General features: G+C 47.0%; 1 protein-coding gene across 10 annotated transcripts in view; it reads right to left on the bottom strand.

Moving 5' to 3' along the window:
* The window catches only part of Tex45 (testis expressed 45), a 20,471-nt gene continuing 2,653 nt past the window's right edge, over positions 1–17,818 (bottom strand). For 2 of the 10 annotated variants that reach the window (XM_017313004.2, XM_006508921.1), the window contains exons 2-9: positions 10,777–11,353; positions 8,095–8,198; positions 7,904–8,004; positions 3,612–3,724; positions 3,414–3,523; positions 2,931–3,132; positions 1,441–1,526; positions 1–253 (exon numbers count right to left, since the gene is read on the bottom strand). In XM_017313004.2, the coding sequence (XP_017168493.1) occupies positions 26–253; positions 1,441–1,526; positions 2,931–3,132; positions 3,414–3,523; positions 3,612–3,724; positions 7,904–8,004; positions 8,095–8,198; positions 10,777–11,335 (1,503 nt within the window). In that variant the 5' untranslated portion in view covers positions 11,336–11,353 and the 3' untranslated portion in view covers positions 1–25. Of the gene's footprint in view, positions 254–1,440; positions 1,527–2,930; positions 3,133–3,413; positions 3,568–3,611; positions 3,725–7,903; positions 8,005–8,094; positions 8,199–10,776; positions 11,354–12,327; positions 12,396–12,923; positions 12,942–16,246; positions 16,420–17,818 lie in introns of those variants that run through there. The other 8 variants (XM_017313002.2, XM_017313005.2, XM_017313003.1 and 5 more) reach the window with 8 other exon arrangements.

The following is a 17,818-nucleotide window of genomic DNA, read 5'->3' as shown; positions in this document are numbered from 1 at the left end:
TGTCAATTTGACAATCAAGTGACATTTATTGCTGACTCAGGCAAGGATACATAGGGATCTGGGGGCCCCGAGGATCTGCTTTCTCATGCCAGCAGCCAAGGTACTTGGGTGTGCCCATTGGCAGATGGCTCTCATGCATGCTACTTAGCTTCTGGACCAATGGGCCCTGGTACTTGAAGGGATACTCGTCTTGATTCTGAGTAGAGAAGAAACGTTGTCTGCCCAGTGGGGGCTCTATGTGACTGTATTTGCACTGTGAAGTCAAGGTAGGCAGTTAGCCAGACAGTCCTGTGGTTGCTGACCCACCCTGGCCACCTCAAGACCACTCTGGTGAGGACATTGGAGGGTGAGAAGAGGCTCAGTCAGGAGAGAGAGAGAGAGAGAGAGAGAGAGAGAGAGAGAGACTCTTAGCTTGATCCTCAGCATTGAAAAGATTATTTTTAGCGTGTGTTTGACTGGTGCTTGAACGCTGTGTTGGAGAACCTAAGTTTGACCCTTGGGGCCCCCATGCTAGAAGAACAGTACTGAGTACTACAAGTTGTCCCCTGACCTTACCATATATACCATGGCACATGTATGTCCATGGGTGCACACACACACAACCCACTAAAATTAAATGCCATAAAAATTTTAAAAAAATTATTTTAAATGGTCCCTGGAATGACCCCATAGGACTTTGGATGGTCCTAGGTAGCTTCTGAAGCGAACTCTTCTTTGAGCCTTAAACCCTGTTAGGCAATAAATGTATCCCAGTTGTTATGAACCTGAGCCTTGGAAGAAACTAGGTATGATCTTGAAGCTGGGTTGTCATCAGCAAGATCGTTGAGTTCTAAATTGTGGTGCATGCCTGAAACCTCAGCACTGGGGAGGTAGAGGCAGGAGTTCAAGATCATCAGCAGCCACGCGGGGAATTCCAGGCCAGCCTGAACTAGAAACCTCCTCTCAAGAGGAGAGGGGAGGGAGAGAGGGGGAGGGAGAAAGAGAGAGGGAGAGAGGGGAGGGAGGGAGGGGGGAGAGGGGTAGATAGAGAGGGGCAGGGAGAGGGGGGCAGGGAGAGGGGGAGGGAGAGAGAGGGAGGGAGGGAGGGAGGGGAAGGGAGAGGGTGGGGAAGTGGGAGGGGGAGAGGGATAGAGACGAAGGAAAAAGAGACAGCGACACAGACACACAGACACACACACACTCAGAATGAGAGAGAGAATGTGTATGTGTGTGTGTGTGTGTGTGTGTGTGTGAGAGAGAGAGAGAGAGAGAGAGAGAGAGAGAGGAGAGAGAGAGAGAGAGAGAGAGAGAGAGAGAGAGAGAGAGAGAGAGACTGACTCTTGGCTTGATCTTCCAGCACTCATTTGGCCCTAGGCCACTTAACTGTGATTCTGGGGTTAACACTAGTTTGAGAGATGCTGATGAGGGAGGGGGATGATGCATCCCTTTCCCATGGCTCACCTTCTGTAACAAATCTTCAGTGATAGAGGCTCGAACTATTCCATGCGGCTTCATCATCATTTGGTTCGTGGTGAAAAAGTCTAATTCTGAGATTTGGGTTTGGGGAAAGGTGGGGGGTAGGAGGGGTAGAGAAAACGGAACAGGAGAAATATTAGGGACTAAATGAGGGAGATTCAGGGCTCGAGTTGAACAGAGACTGAGGGTTGTCTGAAGTGTGGGCGGGGTCAGAATACAGGGGGGTCTGAAGGGCGGGGCCAGAGAGGGCTCTGTGCAGAGCCTCCTCAGAGGAAGGAGGTAGATATGGATGAGGGAGAGGATCGTTGGCCACATCAGAGGGTTGGAGTTACACAAGGCGAGGTACCACAGCCTGGAAGATGGGAGTTGTCAATCCAGAGTGGAATCAATTCAAGGAAGGTGGTGATAGGCATTTTGAGGGGCAGGACTTTGGGAATGGGGTGGGACTTTAGGAAGGGGAGGAACTTGAGGATGTGGGTGGGGCTTGAGGGAGCAGCCTTTGGAGATTGTTATGGAGTCTTCATAAAAAGTAAGTAGTGGGCTGGTGAGATGGCTCAGTGGGTAAGAGCACCCGACTGCTCTTCCGAAGGTCCGGTGTTCAAATCCCAGCAACCACATGGTGGCTCACAACCATCTGTAAGAAGATCTGACTCCCTCTTCTGGAGTGTCTGAAGACAGCTACAATGTACTTACATATAATAAATAAGTAAATATTAAAAAAAAAAAGAAACCCTTACTCAAAAAAAAAAAAAAAGTAAGTAGTGCCAGGTATGGTGGCGCACGCCTTTAATCCCAGCACTCGGGAGGCAGAGGCAGGCGGATTTCTGAGTTCGAGGCCAGCCTGGTCTACAAAGTGAGTTCCAGGACAGCCAGAGCTATACAGAGAAATCCTGTCTCAACACCCCCCCCCCAAAAAAAAGCAAGTAGTTGGTGGCTCACGCCTTTAATTCCAGTATTCAGGAGGCAAAGAGTCAGGTGGATCTCTGAGTTTGAGGGCAGCCTGGTCTACAAAGGGAGTTCCAGGACAGCCAAGGCTACACAGAGAAATCATGGCTCAAAAAAACCCAAAAAACCCAAACCAAAAAAAAAAAAAAGATGGGGGATAAGTGTCCAGGGGCAGAGCTTTCAATTATGGGCAGAGCCTCTGGAACAGCAGCAGGTTTTTGGAGATAGAGAGGAATGGTCAGGTCTGTGGGAATAAGGAGGGAATTGGGGCTGCGGCCATTAGTACTGGTGCGGTGCTTTCAGATGGAAGGGGCATGAGGTGTTTTTTCCATCAAGAAATAGGCCTTCCAGTGATAGAGTCAGGTCTTTAGTGTTAAAAGAGGGGAATGAGGTGCGGGAGGGCTTCAGAGAGGGACAGGCTTTTCTGGATTTGGGGAAGAGGGAGGTTTCAGTGATGGGAAGAGCTTTGAGGAACCAGGGAGGATCTTTGGGGATGGGGCGGGTCTCTCAGAAGGGTAGCTCACACTTACCACCTGTGCCCTCAGGGAGGTTACTCTCCAACAAAGAGAACTTGAGGGTTCTTTGTTTTATGGGGGTAGTCGGAGGGCAATAGTCTGAGCTCATGGAGGTTTGGAAGAAGTTTCCGAGCAGCTTTGAGTCTCCCAAGATTATGTGATCCTTCAGTTTCTCATGGGACACCTGTCGGCCAGGAGGCTGTGTCGCAGGAGGTGGCTATAGGAATACAGGTTTCTAGGTATCTCCAGTCCAGGGATTGGAGCCCTGGGAGTCATTCTGTGCCATGTGGATAGCTACCACCCTCTGGATTCCAGATGGGCTTAAATTGTGGGTTATTGTATTTTATAGATAGAACCATCGAGGCTGATATTTGTGTATGTCAAAGCCAGGACCTGTGGTCTACTCTGAGCTCCACATCTTGTTCTGCCTTTAAGACCCCCCTTCTCCCCCACGAGGGCACACCGGCAGACCGCCGCCTTCTCCCTTTTCCTGCTGACCTCACCGTAGAAGAACTTTGAGGAGGTATGGAGGCTGCCAGGGCCAGGGCACCAGTTTCCTTTCAGGATGTTTGACTCCGGAGTCTTATCATGGTGAAGAACAAAAGGCTCTGCCAGGGGAGGGGTATGTCAGTGTTAAGCCCTAGAAACAAAGCTGCAAAGGGAGCCAGGGTTGGAGTGGGCACAGTAGGCTCTCACCTGGCTCTTTGGAGTAGAAGTAGTCATTCATGGTAGTTCTGTCATGGAACAGGCGGTCTCCAGGACCAACGTTCACCTGGTGGATGTGGGCTGCAGCCTGGACCTTGTCATACCTCAGGCAAAGTAAGTTAGGATCAAGGTAGGTCCCCAGAATTTTCCATAAAGGTGATAGGTTCGAGTGAACCATGGCTAAGCCTGGGGTGCACTAATTAATATTTGTGTAAGTTTTTGAGATAGTCTCACTACATAACCCTGGCTGACCTGGAATGCTCCAGATCTACTTGTCTCTGCCTCAGAGTTGTGTCGGTTAGTTTTTGTCAACTCAACACAAATTAGAATCACCCAGAAAGAGGTACCCTCAGCTGAGGAATTGTCTCAATCAGATTGGTCTGTGGTGCCTGTCTGTGGGGCATTTTCTTCATTAATGATTGGTGTGGGAAGGGCTGGGCCTCTGTGGGTGGTGTCACCCCGGGCTGATGGTTTGGGTTGTATAGGAAAGAAGGCTGGGAAACAGGCCAGTAAGCAAGTGGCATTTCTCCATGGTTTCTGCTTCAGTTCCTGCCTCTCGGTTCTTTCTTGAGTTCCCATGACCTTCCTCAGTGATGGAGTATAACCTATAAACCAAACACTTTCCTTTTGTAAGGAACACGATGTAAACAACATAAGGAAAGGATACCATGGCTGAATGTAACCGTGGAAACCAAGCCTAGTGTCCGAGCGTGAGTATGATAAAGTTGAAGTAAGGTAAATGCTCAATGAAGTAATGTGGAAACGCCTTAATTATGATTGGCTAAGTGTAGCTTAAATATCCCGGTCTGGCCACCACATCTCACTTGCTTCCGGAGTCCCACGGAGATGTCGAGTCCACCGACCAACCAGGATGCCCGCCGAGCCCGGACCTAGGACCGAGCTCCAGCTGAACCCGAAATCAGAACACGTCGTGAACCTTACCTGATGCGCCACCGCCGCCAAGCCAGGCTATGACATCGGGCCAGACCGGGGTATTTAAGCTACAATTAGCCAATCATAATTAAGGCGTTCATACATTCAACTTTATCGTACTCTCGCACACACTCTAGGCTTGGTTTCCATGGTTACATTCAACCAAGGTATCGTTTCCTTATCTTGTTCACATATCGTTCCTTTCACCTTTCAAAGTTGCTTTTGACCTTGGTGTTTATCAGAGCCACAGAAAACAAAGCAGAACAGGAGTTCCAGAATTAAAGGCATGTGTCATCTTTTAATTTAATAAAATTGAAAATTTAATAAAAGGCATGTCCAGTCTTTTATTTTTAAAGATTATTATTTTGTGTGTATGAGTGTTTGCCGGTCTTATGTAAGAATATCACATGTATTCCTGGTGCCCACGGAAGCCAGAAGAGTGTCAGATCTCTAAGAACTGGGGTTACAGATAGGAATAAAACTCGGCTCCTCTGCAAGAGCAGCAAGCACTCAACTTCTGAGCCATCTCTCCAGGCTCTTACTAGGAAGCCTTGGCTGGCCCAGTACTAAGTAGACCAGGTTAGCCTCAACCTCACAGTAAAACACACTGTTTTCTTTGCCTCCTGTAGGCATAATGCTTTTGTGCACTGTGTAAAGATTATCCTTGTTTTAGACAAATGCTGATTTCTCTGCCCCCATATCATGTTGCAATCCAGACACTGCATTGTAAAGCTTATTCTAACTATTTCCTGTTTCAATGTTGTGTAAACATTGTGCCACATGCCGATCAGCCAATGGCTGGGCAGAAGAGAGAATAGGGCGGGACTTTCACTTGTCAGGGGAAGGAGGGAAGGAGAGAAGAAGAGAAGAAGAGAGGGAGGGAGGGCGCATGTGCACGTGCTTGCATGCAAGCTACCATGTGGATGATGAGAGGAAAGGAGAGGATTTGCTACAAGAAAGGGTTCCAGAAGCGATACCATGGGAACACAGCTGGAGCAGAGAGCACCCAGACCACTACTAAAATGCAAGTATCTTGGGGATTTTGGCTGGGATGGAGCCAGATAAGTTTAGAGAATTAGAAGAGATCAATGGCTGCCCAGTTATTGTTCCATAAAGCTTGATTAGAGAAATCTTATCGTCTTTTTCTCATTTAATTGGGAGCTATCCAAGATAGAGAAAAATCATCAACTTTTAAAAATTCATTTTTCCCTCAGAGCTCGTGTCTCTAGCTGCATATGTAGCAGAAGATGGCCTAGTTAGCCATCATTGGGAAGAGAAGCCCCTTGGTCTTGCAAACTTCATATGCCCCAGTACAGAGGAACGCCAGAGCCAAGAAGTGGGAGTGGATGGATAGGGGAGCGGGGGGGGGGGGGGGGCAGGGAACTTTCGGGATAGTATTTGAAATGTAAATAAAGAAAATATCTAATAAAGAAGAAAAATTTCATTTATAGCCTTCCAAGTTCTGGGATGTAGGGCATTCACCACCACATCCAACTTCCCTTTTTAAAAATGTTTTTATTTGCCAGGTGGTAGTGACTCACTCCTTTAATCCCAGCTGCTCAGGATGCAGAGGCAGGCAGATCTCTGTGAGTTTGAGGCCAGCCTGGTCTACAGAGAGTGTTCCAGGGCAGCCAGCGCTACATTTAAAACAAAACAAAACAAAACAAAAAAACCAAAAAACTAAAAACAACAAAAAAGTTTTTTTTTTTTTAATTTATTCTTCATGTGCTTGGGTATTTTGCCTGCATGTATATCTGTACACAACATTCATGCCTGGTGCCTGAGAAGACAAGAGGACGGAGTCAGATTTCCCGGAACTAGAGTTAGAAACAGTTGTGAGCTGCCATGTGGACACTGGTTATCAAGCTTGGGTTTTCTACAACAGCAGGCAGTATTGTTCATCAAGGAACAGTGCTCCCGTGTGTATGTGCCCCTGTGTGTAGGTGCTAAGAGAGGGTGTTGGATCTCCTGGAACTGGAGTTACAAGTTGTTGTGAGCTACCATATGGACGCTGAGAACAAAACTTTGGTTCTCTGCCAGAGCAGCAAGTGATCTATGTAAAAGTAACTTTTGTTCGCCTGATGTAATTGTTCCAGGTTTTCTGCCTCTGTCTGCTAACCTAGGCCTAATTGTGAAAGCTTCTAGCCTCAGTATAATCTAATCTAGGCTTAAAGTGTTTTTAGCCTCTGAGACTTACTGCTGAAAAAGTTCACTCTTTCTTGTTCTTACTGACCTCTGGCTGGCTGGATCAACTCAGCTGTCCTGGCTCAAACTCCTCCCTAGGCTGAGTGATTAAATCTGGTTTCTTTCTCAGCCTCTGACTGAATTGCTTTGCTTGGCCTTCAACTCTCAGTCTGTTATGATTCTCTGGCTCCTTCTGTCTTTACCTGTGTCTATCTCGTTCTCTCTTCAGCCTGTCTCTGAAAAACTCTCTCAGTAAAACTACCTCCTCCTTCTCTCCCTCTGGACTCCCTCTTACGTTGCTTCTCTATCCTCTCTCTTCTTGAGAGAGTTGGGCATATCCTGTTCTGCCAAATCTTTCTCTGATTTGTCACTCAATTAATTAGACATCACTTTCAAACATGGGTGCTTCCTTCTACAAACTAACTTTCCTTTATTGTTTGGGATTAAAGGTTAGGATTTAAGGTAAGCCATGCCCACAGCTAGAAACAGCTTTTCTTTTTTGTTTGTTTGTTTGGTTTTGGTAAATAACACAATCTTGGGGGTTTACAGTGTGATCAACTATCCTGCAACTCTCTTAACTATGAAACACCTCTCTTCCTGATTTTGGTGCTTTGGTATATGTGTGTCATATACACACAGGGTATATGTGTGCCTAACTCTGTGTGCACATGTACCTGCCTGTGTTTTTGCCATGGTGCCCATGTGGAGGTCAGAGGAGAACTTATGGAGATCTGTTCCTTCCTTCCGCTATGTGGATTCTGGGGATTGAATTCAAGTAGGTATCAGGCTTGCTGTCAAGCACTTTAACCATTGAGTCATCTCATTGGCTCACGCCTTACTCCTTCTGAGACAGAGTCTCACTGAACTTGGAGTTAGGCTGGCTGTTGACAAGCCCCAGTCATTCCGCTTGTCTGTGTGCATCACTCCATGGGGATGGCAGGCACATGGCCACAGCCAGCTTTTTAGGTAGGTGCTGAGGATTTGAACTCAGACCCTCATCCTCAGGCAGTGAGCCATCTTCCCAGCAGGTGCTTTGGTAGGCAATGTGATGCCGTGGTGGAGCTTGGGATGAACAATTTTAAGGCAAGCAAAAGTTAAGGAGCCCTGAGTAGTACACCCAACATGTTGCCGAAAGCCAACTGGGGGGGAGAGAGTGGCCTTTGTACCTGTATGGGGACAGCCCCTGAGGTGTGTAGGTCTGCTTCACGAGGGAACACAGGGGACTATAGCCAACCTTGCTGTCTCCTAGGTTTACACTGGAGGAGGCCTGAGAACAAAGTAAGGTGAAAGGTCAGAACTACCCTGGTTGCCATGGCTACCACCCACTCCCAGCAGAGCCAATGCCACCTTGATTTACCCTCTTACACATCAAGGCTGGTGGGCTTGGGAGAGCTTGGAACTGCTTCTTGTAGGAGGTGTCTTTCTGTCCCTTGTAGTTCCACTTCAGGGTGTTAGGACCCCCTAAGAAAGAAGAATGAGAAGGGCGTGGGAGAGAATGGGATTGATTTTTCTGCAGCCTTAAGGCCACCTGGAACTCTACCCACAGGAAGGTAAGTTGGGCAACCATGATCATTAGAGGCTGGAAGATCTCTCAGATAAAAACAAAACAAAGAACTAAAAACAGTGTTAAAAGAGGGGGAGCTGTTGAGATGGATGGTGGGTAAATGTGCTTGCTGCCAAGCCTGATGACCGGGGTTAGATCCTTGAGTTCCACATGGTGAGAGGAAAGAAATGCCTCTTGTAAGCTGGCCTCTGACATCCACACTCACACCCTGGGGCATGTGCACATACATATAAACATGATAAATGTAAGAAAAAATATGGCCACCAAGTACGGAGACAGGTACCTAGGCTAAGGTTATCCCCCTTCCCTTTCTCTCCCTTCCTCTATCCTCTCCTGCCTCCACCCCAGACAGGGTCTCATGTAGTCCTGGCTGGCTTCAGACTTTTCACATAGTTGGAGATGACCATGAACTGATAACCCTGCTCTGTCTCCTTACAGTGCTAGCTTACAGGCTTGGCCTCCATGCCAAGGCTCCTCCCCTCTTTCTTCTGAGCTTGGCCACCATGCTTTTCTGTGTGCTGGGTCATAGGCTTAGCTTAGGCTGAATTAAGCCTTTCACTCATTTTATACCCTTGAGGCGCAGAGACTTGAAGCCTGATAGAAATGAGGGCGTGGTAGCTGGACCACAGTAGAGCACTTGCTCTGTATATGCTCTGAGCATATTGGAGTATATCTGACACCTTGAATTTGGTGTTCAACAGGAAAAAGAAAAGAAGGTTGGGGACACTCAGTAAAGCACTGTTGGGGAGACGCAGTAAAGCACTTGTCCCACAATCATGAAGACCTGGGAGTCCACACAAACAATTCAGTGATGGTGGCCCACGTCTGTGGTCCCAGCCTAAGGAGGCAGATCCCAGGAGCTTGCTAGCTACCCAGTGTAGCCTACTGAGTAAGCTCCAGGCCAAATGCACACCCTGTTTTATGAACTGAGAAACTAGCTCTGGAAGCCAGGCCCTCCTCCCATTTTAGACCTCAGCATGCCTGCCTTAGAGTGTTCTCCAAGGGTGGGATGTCCCCCTAACTCTGACAAGAAGCGAAAAGCAGCAAGAGCAAGAGAGCCCAAGAATGGAAACATGTACTGGAGAACCACTAGAAGGTGAACCATTGCCAACAGACATTGCTATTGCTCATCTCGTGATGGAAAAGCCCTTGCGGTAGGGAAGCAAGCTCGCAGTGCAGAGACAGACAGCTCAGTCAGGAACTCCCTCTGACTGCTTCAGCTTCCCCAGTCTCCTCACCCCCTCTTTCTCTCTGCAGACCAGCCTGTCCTGGAATTCACAGGAATCCATCTGCCTCTGCCCCCACCCCCAGACAGGGTCTCATGCTGGAGTAAAAGGCATGTGTCACCATTCTGTAAGTTTCTGCTGCAGGTCGTTCCCAGCTGTTGTTGGTTGGAAGCCTTGCCTAAGGGGAAGTTGCTCTGCCTGGGACTGTCTGGGTGAAGGGCTCCAGGTGCCTACCTTGGTGAGCATTCCCTACCTTGGTGGGTCTCTGCTGGATTCTTTGAGCACCCAATACGAGGATGTTTTACTAGTTAAGGCTAGTTACTACAGTTGCTTTTTTTTTTTCCTGTTATTTTTAGCTTGCTATATACTAATCTCACTAGTTCAAAACCAAAAGAATGGCTATCATGGTTCATTCTCTGGACCCACAAAGGTGGAAGGTGTCTGAGCTCTCACACCAGAGGTTGTCCTCTAACTGATATAATCACACCCAAACACACACAAAAGAAGCAAATAGAAACAACCCCCACCCCCACCTCACCCCCAAAGCCCAACTCAAAGGGAGTTCTCTTACTGACAGCAACTACAATTGTACTGGAGACATTGCCAGAAAATTCCAAAAACCCTCGGGCCTTGTATATCACCAATTCAGTGCTCTACCACCGAGCAACATCCCTAGCCCTTTTTATTTGGGGAACTTTAATAAGTCACCGAGGCTAGACTTGAACTCATGCTGTAGCCAAGACTTGTCTCGAACTTCTATTTCAGCCTCTGAAGTGCAGAGACTACAGGCATGCACAATCATGCTTGACTGTAGTTGTTGTTGTTGGGGTGTGTGTGTGTGTGTGTGTGTGTGTGTGTGTGTATGTATGATAGAGAGGGAGAGGGAGAGGGAGAGGGAGAGAGAGAGAGAGAGAGAGAGAGAGAGAGAGAGTGAGTTAGAGATATGGGATCTTAGAAAACTTGATCTTTCTGTCTCCACTTCCTCAACGCTGAGATGATTGCTGTTGGCCTAGTTTACCTAGTGCTAGGGTGGAATACAAGGGTATCGTGCATGCTAAGTAAATATTCTACCAACTGAGTCACATCCTTAGCCCTGGAGGTTTTAGCAGCAGCATCTCTACCGGTTGGCAGCTAGAAGCATTTTCCTCTCTATGTTGACAAGTGACCATTTATGGTAGGGTGGGGGGCAAGGGGCGACGACTCGACTCTGAGTGCCTTTGGGTACAACATGGCTAGGGAATATGCTCACCTAGATGGCTGCAGGGCACACAAGGCTGAGGGGTGATGGCATCATAGGGCGGATAGTGTGCCTGGTACGAGGTGAGCGGCATGCGCAGCTGCTTCCTGTCCCCCGAGGGCATTGAATCCCGGTCAAAGAGGAGGCGTGCGCTTCGGATGTCCAGGCGGGCGCTTGGTGGTAGCTCTGGCCAGCCATAGTCAGTACGTGCAATGGACAAGTTGAGACCAGGACGCATATCCGCGTGCAAGTGCAGATTGCTTATCTGCATGGCTTGCGAGTGCTCAATTGCTCGCTCCCGTAGCTCATCTTGCGACTGTAACGTGGGCGGTGGCGAGAACGCACGGCGCATCTCCGATACATGCTTCTGGGAAGCCCACCGCGCTTCCCTTTGGAAGATTGTGCCTTGCTGTGGTGCTGACGAGGGGGGCTGGACCAAGGTGACAGCGGAATAGGCTGGGAAGTCCCTGTGCGATGTGCCCTGCATAGTGCCATCATGCAGCCGCGGATCAGGACCCAAAGAAAAGTGTGAGGCCTTGAGGAACTCCAGGGACAACGGGCACACAGGCATCGTGAGGCCCCGCTCTACCTGCAAGGGGAGAAGACAAAGGCTTGGGCTCCTGATAAATACCACCTCCCACAACAGGACATTGGCTTTCATTTTTTTGGCCCGACCCTAGGAAGAATAAAGAAAGAGACAGTCTCTTTATTTGGCACCTACTGTGTAGAGGGTATTATGGTACTCTGCCAGCTACGTTAGCTTAGAGTCCTTTTAATAGAGGAACCTCGGGCTGGAGAGATGGCTCAGCAGTTAAGAGCACTGATGCTCTTCTGAAGGCCCTGAGTTCAATTCCCAGCAACCACACGGTGGCTCACAACCATCTGTAATGGGATCTGACGTCCTCTTCTGGGGTGTCTGAAGACACCTACAGTGTACTTACATATAATAAATAGATACATCTTTAAAAACAAAAAGAAGCAGAACCTCAATTGAGAAAATACTCCTACTAGATTGACCTGGGAAGCATTTTCTTCTTTGACTATTGGTGTAGGCAGGCCCAACCCACTGTGGGTGGTGCCATTTCTGGGCTGGTGGTTCTGGCTTCTATAAGGCAGCAGCTGAAGGCTGAACAGAACTTGAGGGTCAAGCTAGTAACCAGCAGTCCTATATGGCCTCTGTATCATTTCCTGCTTCCAGATTCCTGCCTTGAGTTCTTTCCCTGACTTCTCTAGACAATGGACTACAAGCTGTAAAATGAAATAAACCCTGTCCTCCCTAACTTGCTATCACAGGAAAGAAAAAAAAAAAATCCTGAGACAGGTTACCCCAGACATCAGTTAACAAAAATAGAACAAGAACTCTCAGATTTTTGTTAGCTAATGATGGGGCTAGAGACTCACACACACACATATTCATTTAGATATTCATATATATATATTAATAAATATTTAAACATTGTGATGGCCAGTTACTCTGCAATCATGCAGGAGGCAGGCCTCCAAGCAGGCCTGTGAGAAATGTTGGGAGTTAATTGAGGTAAGAAGAAGCACACTGACAGTGACCTTGAACTGGGTTCCGGGTTGCGTAAATCAGTGGTTCTTAACCTGTGGGTCAATGCTGAATGGCCCTTTCACTGGGGTCACCTCAGACCATCAGAAAACACAGAGATTTACATTATGATTCATAATAGTAGCAAAATTAGTTATGAAGTAGCAACCAGTTTTATGGTTGGGGGGGGGGTCCCCACAACATGAGGAACTGTATTAAAGGGTTGCAGCATTAGGAAGGTTGAGAACCACTGGTATAAATGGTGAAATTGACCTGAACACAAACATTGGTAGCTGTGGTGATTTGAATATGCTTCGCCCAGGGAGTAGCCTTTGTGGAGTAGGTGCGAGCTTGTTAGAGGAAGTGTGCCATGCTACATACTACATTACTGTGATAGGCCTGACCATGCTTTTGTTTGAAAGAATGTGAATTTTCGGACTTTGTTTAGAAGTTAGGCCTGGTACTGCCCAGCCTCATACTCCCAGAAATAAGGCTCAGACTCAAAATATATTTACAAATATCTTGATGATATAGTTAGACTCTTCTCTGAATAGATCATAACTAAATAACCCAGTTATTTAAACCTACATTCTGCCATGAGGCTGGTTACCTGTGCTCAGGTGCCATGTATCTGTCTTTTCACATCTTCCGTGTCAATCTCCTGCCTGGCTCTATCCCAGAGTCCTTCCTCTGTCCAGATGTACCACCTCTATTTCCTGCCTAAGTTATAAGCCATAGGCTTTTTAATTGACAGGTGATGCATCCATACAACAGACAAGATATTCTCTCTACAACTGTGAATGTAGGAAGCAGTGGGATGTTTTGAGTGGGGCTTAGTGGGCTACCCTAGTAGGAAAATGGAAGACATTGTTGCTGAGGATGATTTGAACTGTGTAAGCCTGGCTCTAGAAGTTTCAGAGGAGAAGAATTTTAGTATGTGGCCTATAGACTGTTCTTGTGATAATTTGCTGAAGAATATGGCTGCTTTATGCCCTTGTCCTAAAGGTCTGTCTGAGGCTAAGGTGAAGAGAGTCAAATTAATTGTATTGAGAAAGGAAGTCTCAAAACAACCCAGTTTTGACTCTATGCTATTATTTACTCTCTCTCTCTCTCTCTCTCTCTCTCTCTCTCTCTTTTTTTTTTTTGAGACAGGGTTTCTCTGTGTAGCCCTGGCTGTCCTGGAACTCACTCTGTAGACCAAGCTGGCCTTGAACTCAGAAATCCGCCTGCCTCTGCCTCCCAAGTGCTGGGATTAAAGTGCGCCACCATGCCTAGCTTCTATTACTTACTCTAAAGAAGAGCATTTTGATCAAGGGTAACAAGGTTAGAGAGAAAATATACAAAATGTATGGTTCAAAGGGTAAAGGGGTCCCAGGGAAGTGGAGTGAATGTGCATCCTGTGTTCATGGATACTAAGAGGAGTTAAAGGAGCAGTGACCACCAGGAAAGATCTTACCCAGCTAAACTTACACTTTTGCAATTGAACTAGAGATGATTGTATCAAGTTAGGTGTTACTACCTGGTTAGTGTTTTCATTTGGACTTTAATCTGGAATGAACTAGAATCCAGAAATTGAGGGCACACCTGTGATCCAGATCTTAAGGCTGGAAGACGTGAGATTCTGTCTCAAAAAAAAAAACAAAAGAAAAATAATAAAAAATAAAAAATAAGAAAAAAGTGGGTGGGTAGGGGAGCAGGGCGCCGGGTTGGGGGGGGGTATAGGGAACTTTCGGAATAGTATTTGAAATGTAAATAAAGAAAATATCTAATAAAACATTGTAAAAATTTAAAAAAGGCTGAAGACACAGGCTTTTGATCTGGATATTGAGGTATAGTGCCCATGAAAAGCTTAGGCTCAGGCATGGTGTTACATGCCTTTAATCACAGGGGAAAGAGGCAAGCAGATCTTTGAGTTCAAGGCCAGCCTGGGCAGAACAATCACCAAGTAGAGAAAAGCTTAGGTCCCAGAACTGAGGAGACAGGGGCTTGTAGATCTGTGAGTTCAAGGGCAGTCTACAGAGCAAGTTCCAGGACAGACAAGCTTAGGCAATGAGGGAGCTGGAAAACAGGAAGGTGGTGATGATATAATAGAACAAGAGGAACCGGGCGGTGGTGGCGCACGACTTTAATCCCAGCACTTGGGAGGCAGAGGCAGGCGAATTTCTGAGTTCGAGGCCAGCCTGGTCTACACAGTGAGTTCCAGGACAGCCAGGGCTACACAGAGAAACCCTGTCTCGAAAACAAACAAACAAACAAACAAACAAACAGAAAATACCAAAAAAACAAACAAAAAAAAAAAACTTGAAAAAAAAAAAACAAAAACAAGAGGGGGCATGTTCCAGCCCCAGCAAGCAGCAGAACTCAGCAGCTTCAGCCATATGGCTCTGGTTTTAAAGTCAAGACTAGAAGGGGTTTCTGGGACAATTGATGCTGGTTAGCTGGAGCTAAGAAATTAGTGGTTATTAAGAAAAGGTGAGCCAGGTGTGGTGGCGCACGCCTTTAATCCCAGCACTCGGGAGGCAGAGGCAGACAGATTTCTGAGTTCGAGGCCAGCCTGGTCTACAGAGTGAGTTCTAGGACAGCCAGAGCTACACAGAGAAACCCTGTCTGTGGGGGGGGGGGGGGGGGGAAGAGGTAAAGCCTTCTGGAAAGTGTTTTCTAAGAAGCACAAAGAAGCTGCATTCCAGAGATAGACCTTCTACTGGCATCTGGACTTGGTAATGTGTAAGAGTCACCCAGGTGGTACTGGTTTTGAAGGCATGAGGGGGTCATGGAGAGAAGCTGAGGCTTGGCAGTGTGAGAGGTCAGGAAAAGTCATTGGTGAAGGTACAGCCTCAATTGCAGTTGATGGGCTAGGACTGAAGGGGTTATGCAAAGGAGTTGAGGCTGGACATCATGAAGAGAGCCTATAAGAGGTTATTGGTGAAGCTTAGTTGCAGCAGAAGACCCCAGTGTATTAGAGATGCCAGTACCATGGGATGATCAGAGTGCTCGCCTAAAATGAATGGAGACCTGGGCTCCATCCTCTGCGAGGCACAGGCCAATCGTGGTGATACACCTGCAATCCCAAGGTTAGAAGGTGAAGGGAGGAAGAACGTAAACTTAAGGCCATCCTAGACTGCATATCAAGTTGGAGTCCAGCCTGGTGTTGGCCTTCCTGCTCGATGGGAAGGTATCCTGGGACTCAGAAACCCAGGAACCACACAGTTCTGAGAGGAAGCTTCCTCCGCAGGGGTGTTGTATCTTCTAGGGGAATATATATATATATAATCAATGAGAGAGTCACACCAGGCAGCATATATATCTCCAGGGCGTGGATGGAAGAATCCAGGAGTGGCTGCCTATGGTCCCAGGAGGGAACGGACAGCAAGCAACTGGACAGTGTACAGTGCTTAAGTAGGGTTCTTGCAGGGTGGAGGTTTCTAGGGCAGAGCTTTCCAGGGTCAGGATTGGCGGATTTCAAGTTCTGAGCTTGGGTGAGCTCAGGGATTGACAGGTTTTTCTCTTCAGGGATTGATAGATTTTCGTACTCAGGAATTGGTGGGTTTCTGTGGGAAGTTCAGAGCTTGGAGGCTTTTGTTCAGACTTTACACCTACAATTAGCATCTAAGGAGGGTCCTGTTGAGGGGCTAGAGATGACCTTTGTAACTATTACAGATTTTGGAAACACCTTTATGACAGTTAGGGAGGTCTGGCTGAGGGGGCTGGCTACTTTCTTGCCACGAGGGATTACAAAATTTACAAAGTACACAAAGATTGCAAAGTATACAAAATTTACAAAGGGATTCCCCATACCAATATCCAATACCTAGGCTACATCCAACCTGTGTCTTTGGTTAAAGCGGTAGCTTAGTGGTTGTGTGTGTGTCTAGCATATTTGAGATCCTAGGTTCAGATCCGAGTACTATAGGGTACAGGGACAAAGATACAGACCTACCTTACTGGGTTAATGAATCTTGACCTTGGCTCCTGTCTGATCCCTCTGATCCCTTCTGGCCCTGGTTATCCCAGGGGATGGTCTTCTGGTCCTTTCTAGAGGTTAACCCAAGATGGTCTGGCCCAGGTCATTGTGACCTCAAGAGTACTCCCAGATAATGCTGTCACATAGGTGTGACTACCTCTGGGGGCAGCCTTGAGGATCTGGGATTGAATTCTGTCAGAGACTCAAACATGGAATTTGAGTTTTCAGAGCCTCAGTTTTGTAATCTGGGAAATGGTATGGAGAATAGTGATGAATTTAGAAGTAGATGTGTATGTGGGGGTAGGTTGGGTGAGAGTAATATTCTTCATGTTTTTCTGTTTATCTGTATCTTGACGCTGCACTCAGGCACTGATGTCCTTGAGTCCCTGGCCCCTTCTTGTCATTCTAGAGTCACAGACTGCCAAAGAGACAGAAACAGGCCTAGATACCAATATTTCTTTCCAGGGCACATTCCCAGTGATCGAATCATCTTTTACTTCCTTCACCCTTCCCCCCCTTTTTTTAAATGGGAGAGGTAGACAGTTTTTTGTTGTTGTTGGTTTTGTTTTGTTATTTCAAGACAGGGTTTCTCTGTATAGCCCTGGAACTCACTCTGTAGACCAGGCTGGCCTTGAACTCAGAAATCCACCTACAGAAGTGCTGGGATTAAAGGCATGTGCCACCACACCTGGAAACAGTTTTTATTTTAAAGTTTTATTTATTTTATTCATATGAGTACACTGTAGCTGTCTTCAGACACACCAGATGGGGGTATTGCATTCTATTACAGATGGTTGTGAGCCACCATGTGGTTGCTGGGATTTGAACTCAGGGCCTCTGGAAGAGCAGTCTGTACTCTTAACCGCTGAGCCATCTCTCCAGCCCTTCCTTCACCTTTTAAAGCAGTGGTTCTCAACCTGTAGGTAGTGACTCCCACAGGGCTCCCATATCAGATATCCTGAATATTGGATATTTACATTATAATTTATAACAGCAAAATTACACTTACGAAGTAGCAAAGAAATAATGTTATGGTTGGAGTTACCACAGCATGAGGAACTGTATTAAAGGGTTGCAGTATTAGAAGGGCTGAGAACCACTCTTCTAGAAACAAACAAGGGCTGAAGAGACGGCCAAGGAATTAATTAAGCACATATGTCTCCTCCAGAGGACCAAAGTTCGTCCAGCTCATAGCAGTCTGTAACTCTAGCTCTGGGGGATTCAATGCTTGTGCCCTCTGAGGCCACCCATACACTTGGTCTTGAGAGCATATGCTCACATGAGCACACAGCACCTGCATGTGCATACATGCACACACACATAAACACACAAAGAGCAGATGGGGAGAGGACACTGTCTGAATAGCTAGGCTGCCTACCAGCTGAGCTTTACGAATGCAGCTCTCTCAATCATCCTCCAGTCTGGGGTGGCTTTCTAGAGATTTTTTGCGTTACCCTGCTCCCTTAAGCAGCCTCAATAAACTCACTGCTTCACCATATCAGACCTGAGTGAAATAATTTGACCTGAGTGAAATAATTTCTTTG

The sequence above is a fragment of the Mus musculus genome, chromosome 8 (assembly GCF_000001635.26).
Source record: "Mus musculus strain C57BL/6J chromosome 8, GRCm38.p6 C57BL/6J".
Lineage (NCBI taxonomy): Eukaryota > Metazoa > Chordata > Mammalia > Rodentia > Muridae > Mus > Mus musculus.
Note: the sequence above shows the minus strand (reverse complement) of the source record. Positions and strands in the feature narration are given on the sequence as shown.